A 13,422-nucleotide genomic window follows, 5' to 3' on the forward strand; every position below is an offset into this window, starting at 1 on the left:
AGTTATCCCCATTAAAAGCATAAAGTGAAAAAGAAATTCCCCTATCCTTTTCTTCACTTTGTAACTAAATAAGTAAAGCTTTTAAAATCCAAATTAAAAATGAAAACTTTGATTTAAGACAACAAGTGGCTTACATTTTAAGCATATGGGTCTTTTATCTTCTTTACATTTTTACAATAAGAACACAGAACAAAACAGCAAAGCTTTTGCTTCTTGAGCTGAACAAAAAACAAAACCCAATGTTGTTTTAGCTATGGTTGCGTGATTGGTGTTCTAAAATTTTTCCTTTTTTTTTTAAATTTCTTTCCCATTTTTGGGTCATTGAGTAAAGGGGAATCTGTTTCTCTTTTTTAAGCTCTCTCTTTCATGGCTGCCCTTCATTTGTTGTCTTCTTCACATCTTTTTATTATAGTTCTTTGCTCTTTGTGTTGTTAAAAACAAAACATTTTGTTCTTTTAGTGTTGGGGTTTTTTTTTTTTTTAATGTTCTTGCCTTGTTTGTTGAAATTCCTCAGCGACCTTTCATTTCTATTCATGAGTGTGACTCATTTTTAAAGGTATAGAGCAAGTTTCTTCAATGGTTTATGTCTTTTTCATTTGTTATTTTCTTTGTTTTTCTGATACTTTAAGATTTACTTTGTTTTGTTTTTTTTACAGTTCGTTTCAAGTTCTTGTTCTTCAAAGACAAAAAACAAAAAGCTGTCTTGTTTTAATATGGAGAGTGGTTGTTCAAAGAAGCTTCTTGATTTGATTCCTCAAGAAAAAAAATGGGGTTTCATTGAAAATCAAAATGGTATAAGCCATGGATCATCAGAAGAGAAGAAACTAGAGCTGAAGCTTGGTCCACCAGGTGAAGAAGACGAGCCTTTGGTCTCATTTGGGTATTTTTCTTCAACGAAAAGCAATGCAAAACATGCACATAATAAGTTTCCACCACCACAGGAGGACCACCGTGGTGGGGTGGTTTTGGCTGCCTCTTGGGCCAAAAACCACCACCACCAGCCAAAGCCTCCCAACTGTTCTCAAAAGAGGTACTTGAGTTGAGCTTATGCGGTCCATGCATGGTTATTTACATGTTTCATTATCTTCATGCCTTTTTCATGTTTCTATTACATGATGAAAAATCTCAAAATTTTCTGATCTTTCATGTGTTCTGTTCCTTTTTTATGTTATTTTATTACATGATTTGTTGATCTTTATTTTTAGATGTGTAAGTTTTACTATTTTTCTCTATTATCTGTAGTATCTCCTCCTATGCAGTTATTATATATAAATCATAAATGGAAATACTATTTTCCCAAATATTTGTATACTGTTTGATGTTAAATATTGGTTTAATACCTGTTTTTGCCCCCGTATCTAATGAAAATTTCATTTTAGCCCTTTTACTATTTTTTTTCCGGTCCTTTTGCCCCTAATACTTTCATTAGGTCCACTGCGTTATCCCCTTGACCATTTTCGTTAAAATCCCACGCGTGAACAATAGTAAAAGGATCAAAGTGAGAATTTCATTATAGTACAAGGGTAAAAGTGAAAACTTTCACTATAGTACATATCAAAGTGAAATTCACTACAGTATAAGGGCCAAAATAGGTATTAAACCTTCAATAAATATTAAAATAGTTAGTGTTCAACAAAAACAAAAAAATTTCATTAATTACAAATAAATTTATAAATCCGGCTTTTTTTACTGGTTGAACTGGTTTTTTTTCCGGTCAGACTAATGGCCGATTTTAATATACTGCTCAGGCCGAACATACCATCGATTCTTAGTTCAATCAACCAGTTCAATCTGAAATTATATTAGTGAGTGTTGTATATGAATGCATGTTTTAGCTTCTACTTTTTTATGTTTCGAGGGTCTATTCAATATGAAATCTTTTAGGAAAAATGAAGAGTCCAGGTAACATCGTGTTATAATTATGAAAACAGGACTGCTCCCGGTCCGGTCGTGGGATGGCCGCCGATTCGCTCATTCAGGAAAAATCTTGCAACCACTTCAAAACTAGCTTCTGAATCACCAACTAGTCTCCCTCACAAGGTTGCTAACGAAAGAAATCCAGCGGCCCCCGAGACTCGTGGTAAGGGTCTATTCGTGAAAATCAACATGGATGGAGTCCCAATCGGACGGAAAGTCGATCTCAAAGCCTACGATAGCTATGAAAAACTGTCGACTGCGGTTGGTGAACTCTTTAGAGGCCTCCTTGCAGGTATCTCCGAATTCGAAGCATGCTTTTACTAATTAAGTTGTGCGAATGTGATATACAATGATCGATCTATTTGTCTTTGGTTTTGATCCGGTGCAGCTCAACGAGATCCCTCTGCTGATGGACCGAAGCAAGAGGAAGAGAAAGCGATTACCGGTGTATTGGATGGAAATGGGGAATATACACTCGTTTACGAGGATAACGAAGGCGACCGGATGCTTGTCGGTGATGTCCCGTGGCAGTAAGCATCTTATCCCTATAAATCTAATGAAATTCGACATCCTACTTATTCCGTATGATGTATACATTTGTATTCGAGTTGTCTTGAAATTTTCCGTCTTAAAACCGGCATTAGATTACTTGTATCTTAACCATAATCATACCGGATCGGATTCGCAGTATGTTTGTATCGACGGTGAAGCGGCTGCGTGTGTTGAAGAGCTCGGAACTCTCCGTTATCAACCGTAAGTTACGATCACCGTTCGATGATATGGTTATTATTACATATCCATTTTCCTAGGTTTCATTAACAAAAATTGTTGGCTGTTGCTTTTGTTACAGTTGGAAGCAGTAAGAAGGGAAAGAGGGTGCAAAACTAGAGTTAATTTTTCATGTTTTTGACAATTTCATCCTCTGTTTTGCATGGAAATGTTGTACTCACAACAATATATATATATATATATATATAAGTAGTTTTATATGTAATTTTATTTGACTTGTTGAACATGCTTTGCCATTTGGAACAGTGAATCTTTAATCTGAAGCATAAAAGAAATATGCTCGAAGTCCCTTGTACTTTTTGTATATTTAAATTTAGTCCTTTTTATATTTGGAAATTTTGATTCTTTACTTTTCGGATTTAAGGTAAAGTTCTCCTAAAAGGAGATATTGTAGACAAAAATTTTAAGAGCGTTTACTATAAAAACGAGTATGTTTGAATTGTTTTTTAATATTAGCTCGAATCTAAAATGGGTTTTGATTAGGATCTATGGTAGTGAGAAGGAATTGTACGAAAATGTGATTTCACGTCATCATTATTCTTTTCTAACAAAAGAATAATAAATTAGCTTTTTTCACCTTATTTTTAGTATTTTTTAGTTAGATTTGTCATTCTCCTATTGAAAAGGGATAGGAGTGACTTGGAATCACAGTTTTATACAATCCTTTCTCTTATGGTAGTCGGTATTATATAGGTTGGTGCAATACTGTTTCAGTTCTCAATCAGTACTACAATCTAAGAGTGAGTTTGGATGGGGCGGTGCGTTTACCTGTGGTTAGTGTAAAAACAGCGGTGGCGGTGAAATTAAATACTGTAGCGTGAGACAAAAAGTAAGTTAAACGCACTGCACCGCACCTAATCGTCCATCCAAACTCACCTTAAGTTCAATTTCAGTCAAGATTTCAGTGCATTTTGGTTGTTTGGGTGTGTTTTAGCTAATGTCAATTTGTATAAGTGCATTTCGGTTGGTATAATTATATAGATGCAATTGAGATATATTTTCATGTATTACATTATATATATACATGTATAAAAATAAAAATCTCGATTAATTCGAAATGATATATCAAAATACATCGATTCTAAGACATGTTAATACTAAAACAAAAATAATACGTTGATCGGTACGATACTAACTACCTTAATAAAAATACTATAAAAAATTAAATCGGATTCGGGTGGGTACATGGAATTGATACAAATGGTTTTGTAGTTTATGTTGACAGCAACCAAGTAGCAATCAACCCATTTTGTTGAAAAGGACAGACCCAATGAATTGATCCCTGAACAACCCAACTTGCTAATCACTTTGATATCATCATCTTCATGCTTACCTTCACTGTTTTCCTTAGTTTTCTACTGTTTAAAGTCTCAAAAGGGCGGTGGGCAAAAATAATTTAATTTTCATGTTACTTGGATTTTAATTTTAATTTTTTTTACAAAATATTTGTATTCAATATAGGGTGATAATAATAATAATAATAATAATAATAGATAAAATAGATTGAATATTTATTGTTCAGAAATCATAAATTTAGAATATTAAGATTTTGATAATATAACTATACCTTAAAATGAATTTAGATATTTATTTTAAATTTAAATAATAATATTCAGAATTATACATAAATATAAAAAAAAATGTATTTTTCATATATATATATATAAAGGTAGTTATATCGAAAATGAATATATTTAGACTTTGATGGTCAATGCCTAACATTGGATGTAATCTAATTTCCTTCCATTTTAAGACTAGAGACACGTGTGGGGAATGTAAAAAGAGTGGAAAACACACGTGCGCACTCGCCGGCACTTATTACGGCTGTCACTCGCCTGCCTTCCCGTCGGCATGTCTTTGGTCTTTGGTCTTTGCTAGTTTGCTTTATCCTGACTGAGTTTGGTTGTCGGGAGGAACACGTGTTATTTTTGACCCAAAATATTATTCATTGAATTCAGATATTCGTCGACATCAAACGGAAAATTTAGAGTAGGCAGATCTCCCAATAACATCAAATTTATTTTTTTAAAATTTTAAAATTTTGATTTTATCGAGAATTCAAATGCTTAAAAAGATAACTAATTACAAAATAGAAAAATATTATCGAGCGTTTAAAAATATAAGTTAAAACTCAAAACCGTGCTTCAAAAAAATTAATCCTTTTAGAATTTGTAACTACATGTACGTACGTGCTCAAGTTCTTAAACAAAACACTCACCGAAGATAATATCCGAACCCAATCAAACCAAACCGAAATATTAATCTAAAGTCTGAAAAAAGAAAAAGAAAAACTCCAAATTTGCTGTTATTTGTAAATGAATCAAATCCATTTAAGCACACATTTCTTTTATATATATAAATATTTTAAAATATTATTTTTCGTTTAACATTTCATAATTATATTTTATTAAATTATTAAATTTGTGTTTTTTAGTATTAAAATTATCATATTATATGTTAAAATTTTATACGAAATAAAAATATATTATAAATAAAATTGACCGAACCAAACCGACCCATCGGCCCATTTTTCAAACCGGCTTAATATTTCTTTTAGCTGGTAATAGGAGGGGAAACTAACTTAGGCTAATGTAGATGGTTCCCATCTCCCCATGGAACCAATAAAAATGCCATTATTATGTCTTAGCTTTCGCAGAAACATTTCTACAAACAGTTTAAATGCATGTAATGCAAAACACTGAAAATTTGAGTTTAGGAAACTTCCGGGCCCTTAATCTATGAGCCAGTAATTGGCAAACAAACAATATTTCTCAAGGTCCGATTCTTGCAACCTGATAATCCGAGTTCAAAACTGAGACGGCTCATTAATTTTCAGCGACCGGCAAAATTAGGAAGTTAAAAAAACCTAGGGGGAGCGGGAAGTATAAGGAGATGGCTGTGGTGAGGTGTTGGTGCTGCCACGGTAAACTTCATCTCCGGCTTGCAATTCATGGCGCAAATTATTTAGCACGGAACTTGCTGCTAACTGATTCGTAGCTGGGGACTCGAAAAACTGGCAAGCAAGAAAGGTAAAGAATCTCATAATCAAATTAATGACTCGGATTAAATAAATCTAGGGGAATTGATATTTACCGTCACCGTAAGATGCCATGGTTAGAGGCGAGGATATAATCTTCTTAGCCATGTTGGTAATATCGCGCAACGTGACTTCATCCACCATCTTTAAAAACGCATTTACGGATTTCCTATGAAGAAATAAGATAAAACGTGTAATAAGAAAGCAAAATGTGTAGTACGTTCACGAGAAATACGGTGAAACCTCACTCGAGGAGAGACTAGGAAACAAGTTTTTGTGGCCGGACCGGACAATACATAGTGTTAAACTATCATCGAGGACGATTAATATCACCCAACTTTTCGATAAGGGATGTCAAAACAAAGTTGGAACTAGAACATAAACGTAACTTATTTTTATGTAATAACAGTTAATATGAATTTCCCGTGTTTTATAAACGAGCATAAACTTTTTACTAACCATAAAACTCGGAATATGGTAATTTCACTCGTAAGATCATTTTCAAACGATAAGCATTTTCGGAAAGGTAAAAGAGCCTTCAACTTTAGGTGGACAACCCCTGTAGCAGGTTAAATTGTTTAGGTCTCGGTTTGGAGCTCGGGTGAATTAGTAAAATCGTGAAAGAATTCACTGTGGGTAAAGCATTCGAAGAAGTAAATCATATAAGATTCTTAGCTTATACCCATGTTGCTTAAGTTTTTCATTTTTCCTGACCCGTTCTGACACCTATATCTAACACATATTGGAATAAAGGTACAAAAATATGATCCTGTAAGAACCATCCAAGTACGAAGATAAACTTAGAAGAAATAATCAGACAAAACCATGTCCGAAACAAAAACATATCTGAAAGTTGCATGCAAGTCAGAGTATCATAGCTTCTTAGATTTAGTGTAGGCGACCATGCAGGAATACATAGGGATATATAAAGAAGAAAACAGATTTAGAAGTCCGTAAACTCACCTTTCACCGTATGTCAAAATCTGCCTTCCGATATCTTCCGCTATAATCATCTGAAAAACACAACCGATTGAATCTTATAAATATTTTAACAGAATAAAAGTAATAAAAAGAAATGATTTATAAAAAAGATTAAAATACGACAATTGCCAGAATAATGCACGACTTGGCATTTTGGTATGGGGAAGAGAGTAAGAGAGCATACTCTAGATTCTAGATTCATTAGTACTGCCGATTTTGTAGCCTCTTGAGCACGTTTTATCATTAGCTGAGAAACTGCAACCAACACGGGTTCAAAAACTTTAAAAGAACTTTTAAAACGGGGGTATCGATAATGGACGAAATCGGAGAAATGCAAGCAAACCTGATCCTTCAGTTGCCAACACAAGTAATTCTTCTGCTGCTATCTCAACGGCCCTTGACACGAAATCGGAGCTCTGGCATGAAAATTATGTATTCAGCTCGTTGTAAGTAGAAATCAAGGGAAGCACAATATCGAAAGACCTGACTAACGACATGCGACTATTGAAGAGTACGTATATACATGCACATATATACATACATGCTTCCGCGCTACTATGATTGTATTGCATGAACAAATGACAAAGACAAGTACGTAATGATAGCCTTACCGTGCTGCCATAGATGCCAAACAATCCCGTGTTATTGAAGATGCTATTGAATGCAGAAAAGGAATGAATCTGCTGATACTCGTTCAATACACGGAGATCTGTTTCCAAACATAACCGAGAAAAGGAAAAGTAAGAACGTATCGAGTGCATGGAAGAAATTCGAGATGTAATACATACAAAATTTGTGATATTTCACAATTAAAAGGAAGAAAGCAAGATTGTCACAAAACAAATTTTGCCTAACAGAAAACTTGACAGCTCAGATAAAATCAAATGAAAATTGTTGAGCAAGGAGAACTACGATATGTTACTCGGACTCAGCATTGAGTGCTTGATATGAGTATGTATCTAAAATGGGCATGCACGTACTTTGAGGGTCATATCCAAATACTAATACCCAGAAATGTATTGGACATGGATACTACATGCTGGATAAAAATAGAACTTACATAGCCGAGAGTGCATCCCTTTCCCGGGACCCCCAGCTGAAAACGAGCCACCACCACCCATGAGCATCTGTAGATCAACCAAAATCATTAAAACCAAAATAAAGTCCAAGACTTTTTCGCAAAGCATATTTGTGGGATCCAAAAGATTCACTGAAAATGAAGCCAAGTTCGAAATATGGCACCTGCAGTACAGTCAGAGCGACAGTGTCTTTCTCATTATTCCAACCACCAGGTACTTCAAAAGCAAGAGCGAAATGGGTACTCTACAATTCACAACAAAAAACTTTTGATCTACAAACAAGCAAAAATCTTGAAGTTCGAAAAATATTTTTGTTTTCTTTTTTCATGGGAGGACGAAAGGATGATGTGAAGAAAATTTTATTTTGGTAAAAAGACCGCTCCGGTCCTTCCCCATTTCAAAATTGAGCAAATTGGTCCCTAAAAAAAAATTCGAGCAATTTAATCCCTGTCAATTTCGAAAGTGAGCAATTAAGGATAATTAATCACGGCATTAACGTCATCAGTCAATTGTACATAATTTTGATTCGAAAGTGAGCAATTAAGGATAATTAATCACGGCATTAACGTCATCAATCAATTGTACATAATTTTGATTGATATAACAAATTTAGCTCTCGATGTTTACATGTTTTTGTCAATTTTGAGTATATTATAAAAAATTCAACAATTTTAGCCTCAACATGTACATATTTACATAAATGTTTCAGGCTAAAATTGTTAAATAATTACCATATTGATAGATCTTTGAGGGAAAATTTGTTATTATACCAATAAAAATTATATACAATTGACAGAAATTTACAAGGATAAATTACTTCGATTTTTTTTAGAAGAACCAATTTGCGCAATATCGAAATTGAAAGGGACTGGAAATGTCATTTTACCAAAATTTTATTTATTATGGTAAAAACATACCGATGAATCAGCTCGGCGACAAAAATCGCCACCAACATAAACAGATTTCGGTTCGTTTAGAGGGGGTCCAGCTGGGAGATCAGAAAGAAGGGGCTCGGCAATCTGCAAAAGCTCTTCGTGTTCAATGCCGGAAGCTGCCAGGACAATTCTATTCCCCTTATAGTTCTCCTGAAACCATCAAAAACAGACCACTATTCAACAAAACAAACATTGACAGAAACTCAGAAATATATGTAAGGGTAGGAGCAGGATAGAAGAGATTCTTACAGTAACGAATTCTTCCAAAATGTCGCTGTTCAATCTGTCTATTGCTGACTCGGGAACCAAGAGAGGATTTGCCAGTGCACCAGAGTAACCAGCAGAGTGAACTGCCTCCAAAATTAAGCGCTCGGGATTTTTTGAAACTTCCTCAAGCTCGGCTTTAATCTTTTGCAACTGTAGAAGAATGGGGTACATATCAAAAACTGAAAATACAGACAAAAAAACCCGGAAAAGATAAAAGGAGAAAAATCCAGGATCCAAGCTCATTACAACTGGCCAAAGCATTGAGTTCCTCAATCACACAAAGCATCAAAGCTAAACTGAGAAATTTACATGTACAAGCATTTAACTTTACTTGCTTATACAAAGAAAGGTAGAGCTAATTAATATGAAGAGCACAATGACATGGAAAACTAGTCAATGGTAATTATTGTACTTAAAATAAGCTACATTTTTTTATAGGATTCTTCTTCGACAACTGTCGGTTTACTTGGAAAATCAGGAAAGATTAAACTAAATTACCTCTTCGTTAATTTCCCATTCCAAAAAAGCAGGGTTCCTCACACAGTCAATAAGCAATTCTACCATTTCGGGTACATAGGTCTTAAGGGCATCAAAGGTGTACGTCATGCACTCCCTAGTGGCCGAGGCTAATGTGTTACCTCCAATTGCCTCGACTTCCCTAACAACACGCAAGTGGCTACGGTTCGTCGTGCTCTTGAATGCCATTCGCTCGAGCAAGTGGGAGGCACCAGATGATATTGGTGTCTCGTAAATGGAACCACAATTAATGAATAAGCCGATTGAGGCAGCAGGAGTCTGATGAAAACAAGCAAAGAACTTAACCACACTGTAACCGATTAAACAATCAACAAAAATAACGGTTCAATAAATGAAGAATCGAGATTTTTCAATACCGGTAATTGCTCTGAGGCTATTCTCACACCATTGGATAGGGTTTTAATCTTAGTTTCACTAGGTGCTACGTAATCAGGTAGTGGTGGCGGAAGGGAAACGCTGTCTAATGGTGTGTCCAGAGGAGCAACGGCACTCGAAGTCGCATAACGTGCAGCTGCTAAATTACCGGAACGGCCCTATTCACAAATGTTTGGGAAAAGAAAAAGCACTTCTCTGTCAGTGATTACATGAAAGACCAATCCATCCAACAGTTCGATTTTGATCAGCACCATGTACATCAAGTGGATCAAAAGAAAACCCGAACAGAATGTATGAGGCAAATATTTGATGAACCATCAACATAGTAATTGAAAAAGCACCATGGAGGCACTCTACTCAAAAATGGACAATACCAGTTTTCAACAGTAGAAATGGATGAAACTTTTAACAGAATGATCAGTTTGATCTTTGATACATTAATATTTTTTGAGTAGAGGGGCATAGTAATCTATAGAACAAGCACCATTATATAGTTTAAAGAGAACAAACAAACAGTATATACAATCAAAGAAAATTAAAGGGATATATAGCATAGTTTCCATTAGTTCTTTTGAATCAAGAACTCTTTCATAAAGGAATGCCATAAATTTAGCTCTCGCTCTCTCTCTCTCTCTCTCATTTAAAAAAAAAACCCAACATTTTCCCCCATTTTCCATTCTCTCAAAATCAAAAGAAAATACTAATGCCAATAAACAATTAGGGACCCCCCCCCCTATTTTAACAAACAAAAAACAATAATCAGTTAACATCATAAAATGCATAATCTATATAAGAAAGTAATTGAATGGGTATTGAAAATGGGTCTTCAATAAACTCGTATTGGGTCATCTTCTTTCGTACTGATTCCCTGTATTTTCTCGAGACACAAACAGAAAATTGACAGGGTTTTTAGAAAAAGCAATTTCGGGTTTTAAAAAAGAAACTAACCTTGAGAGCCCTGAAACGTGAAAGAGCAACTCTATACATGGTGTCTGTTTTTTATGTTTTTTCGTGGATTTTAAGGTTTTGGGAAACTGTCTTCTCCCCTGTCAGTAAAAAGTGATCTGTGTTAATTTGTTTTGTAATGAAGAAAATCAATGAAGAGAAAAATCAAAGCCTCCTCTCTCTAAAGTGTGAGTATTGCAACGAGAAAAGGCGAAAAAGACGTACAGTTGAGTTGAGTTCCGGTTTTAGTGGGTTAAAGAGGAAGAAGATGTCTGCCTTCACATTCTTTTTCATTTTTTTCAGTAGGGTTTAAGTCTCTTCACCGATCATTGCCACCTCAGCATTGTGTATGTGGGACTCTTAAATTTAGGCTCCGATTAAATTTGTTTATAGTTTCGGATTATTTGTTTGTATTAGCGCGGATCATGGGCGGATCGAGGGTTGGCCCGAAAAATTAGAAATTTTGAATAAAAATATAAACTCGAAAGATGAGTGTGAGTCTAATTTGGCCTGAATTTGAATTTTTTTTTGTTTTTTATTGTTATTTTCACTATTGTTTTGTCATTGTTTTTGTGTCGTTTAGTTATTATATTGCTATTATTTTGTTGTTATTGTTTGGATATTATATAACTCTTGTTTTATTGTTAATTTTGTTTCTATTTTAGAGGTATTTGCTTGCAAAGTTACACCTATCTTAGTGTTGTTTAAATATAAATAATTTTTTAAATTTATTTTCGAAGCATTTATTTTAATGTTTTTAGTGTATTTTATATATTATATTTTTAAATTTATTTTTATATAAAAATAATAATATAAAAAATTTTAATCCAGGTGAGTCCGATCGAGCTCAGATTTTAGCATTTTTATCCGAGCCAAGTTTGGACAAAATTTTTGACTCATTTTTCGGGTCAGGTCAAACCCGAACCTCGAAAATGGGCCTAAAATTCTATTGAAGCCCGGCCCATGGTCACCTCTAGTTGGAATCATTATTACTTATATAATTTTTCATATATTTAAAATGGGAAAATATCACTTTGGCCCTTTTAAATTTTATAAAATTATATGTTAGTAAATAATAAAATTAAATTTTGACCCCCTAAAAATGATAAAATTTTTATTCAATCCTTAAAAAACTTATAAAGATATAAGTTAATACAATAATGCAATTACATTTTAACTCTAATAAAATATATAACTCAATTCCAATCCTTCAAAAATAATTTCTAGCTTAATATAAGCATGATGACAAAAAAAATCTGGATCGAGTTTGGGTTTCACCATTCAAGATTTGAGTTCAACCCAACTCATCATATTTTATACCTTTGTAATATATTTTATTTTTATACATTATGTAATTTATATCACATAAATAAATAATAATGCAATCCTACGTAAAGATTTAAAATGCATTAAGTAATGATTAGTTTGTTTTATTAAATTTTTATGGTATGTTATATCGGTTTTCTGTATTTAAGGTATGATCGTATTTTCTATTAATATTTTTGTATTTTATATCAATTTGTATTTACGGTATGTCATACCGAAATAATTTCTTTATTTTAAAGAAGGAATTTTAATTTTTCAAAATTTACTTAGCTATTTTTATTCATTTGGCGTAACACTTTATTTTATATTTGAGTTTCACACGTCTATTTAAAATTTCTTTTATAAATCGATACACCATATTTTAAGTGGTACAAATGAAATCAATTCCGATTTACTATGAAAATGGAGTCAATCGGGAAATATCGAAACATAAATGTCTACGACGATGATCGGAGAAACAACAAAGGAAGGGGAGGAGGTGATATTTCATATTGATTTTAATTTTATATGTTGAAATTCAAAATTTAATCTCAGCTAATTATTGAAGTTATAACGTGAATTTTCATTCATATGTTAACTATTAACATAATAGAGGGTCTAAAATTAAAATTAGACCTATTTGTTTTATATATGTTGACAAATATTTTCTGATTTTTTCAATAAAAATTCAAATAATATAACCTTCCATTTGAAAAAGTACTCTAAAATACTTTAATTTCATTATATGTCTCCAAAATATGATTCAAATTTTAAATTGATTCGTTGAAATTTGAAATATTTTAATTGAGTCCTTGAAGCATCAATGTTGTATTAATTAGGTCACTTGCCATTAGATTGGGTGTTAAATTTCAGCTTAAATTTTACATTAAACATATTTAAAACATGCGAGTTATTTAGCAAACATGAGTAAATTTATATTTTTTTTCTAAAATCGAAATTAAATTATAAATTTTTTAAGCAACATAATTGTAACATTATTCAAAGGGAGTTCAAAAATGTTCTCATGACAATTTTTTTTGTTATACAACCAACTGCCACATTAGTTTCTCTAAAAACATGTTGAATTTTGACCATCGAGAGTTGTTTGCATTCTGCCTGAATATTCCGAATGAGCAAAGCCATCATAACATCCTCAGTACCTGTATTTAACATATCAACAGTTACATTGCTATCACTCTCTAGAACAACCTCTATGGCGAGCTACTTGTAGACCATAATATATTGTCCTTAATTC

General features: G+C 33.2%; 2 protein-coding genes across 2 annotated transcripts; one reads left to right on the top strand and one right to left on the bottom strand.

Moving 5' to 3' along the window:
• Positions 1–121: 121 nt before the first annotated feature.
• Positions 122–2,991, top strand: LOC105774332 (auxin-responsive protein IAA18). Its single transcript, XM_012596793.2, has 6 exons — positions 122–556; positions 657–1,030; positions 1,932–2,209; positions 2,306–2,447; positions 2,606–2,670; positions 2,768–2,991. The coding sequence occupies exons 2-6, from the start codon at positions 714–716 to the stop codon at positions 2,803–2,805; spliced, it is 840 nt and encodes a 279-aa protein (XP_012452247.1). The 5' UTR covers positions 122–556; positions 657–713; the 3' UTR covers positions 2,806–2,991.
• Positions 2,992–5,287: 2,296 nt separating this feature from the next.
• Positions 5,288–11,224, bottom strand: LOC105774110 (mitochondrial-processing peptidase subunit alpha). The gene is made up of 14 exons (XM_012596464.2): positions 11,088–11,224; positions 10,866–10,963; positions 9,899–10,075; positions 9,504–9,800; positions 8,988–9,155; positions 8,721–8,888; positions 7,967–8,047; positions 7,785–7,851; positions 7,336–7,433; positions 7,068–7,140; positions 6,909–6,979; positions 6,707–6,756; positions 5,800–5,912; positions 5,288–5,719 (listed from the first exon to the last, which is right to left on the bottom strand). The coding sequence occupies exons 2-14, from the start codon at positions 10,902–10,904 to the stop codon at positions 5,667–5,669; spliced, it is 1,455 nt and encodes a 484-aa protein (XP_012451918.1). The 5' UTR covers positions 10,905–10,963; positions 11,088–11,224; the 3' UTR covers positions 5,288–5,666.
• Between the last annotated feature and the right edge of the window lie 2,198 nt (positions 11,225–13,422).

This window comes from Gossypium raimondii, chromosome 6 (assembly GCF_025698545.1).
Source record: "Gossypium raimondii isolate GPD5lz chromosome 6, ASM2569854v1, whole genome shotgun sequence".
In the NCBI taxonomy this organism is placed as follows: Eukaryota; Viridiplantae; Streptophyta; class Magnoliopsida; order Malvales; family Malvaceae; genus Gossypium; species Gossypium raimondii.

Bases quoted from the DNA above. Each gene is read 5' to 3' on its own strand.
- LOC105774110 (XM_012596464.2), bottom strand. From the start codon at position 10,904: ATGTATAGAGTTGCTCTTTCACGTTTCAGGGCTCTCAAG. The intron at 7,852-7,966 runs GTGCCATATTTC...GTTGATCTACAG, and splicing joins TCGCTCTGACTGTACTGCAG to ATGCTCATGGGTGGTGGTGG. The intron at 6,980-7,067 runs GTTTGCTTGCAT...TGTTGGTTGCAG, and splicing joins GTTGGCAACTGAAGGATCAG to TTTCTCAGCTAATGATAAAA.
- LOC105774332 (XM_012596793.2), top strand. From the start codon at position 714: ATGGAGAGTGGTTGTTCAAAGAAGCTTCTTGATTTGATTCCTCAAGAA. The intron at 2,210-2,305 runs GTATCTCCGAAT...GATCCGGTGCAG, and splicing joins CTTTAGAGGCCTCCTTGCAG to CTCAACGAGATCCCTCTGCT. The intron at 2,448-2,605 runs GTAAGCATCTTA...TCGGATTCGCAG, and splicing joins GTCGGTGATGTCCCGTGGCA to TATGTTTGTATCGACGGTGA.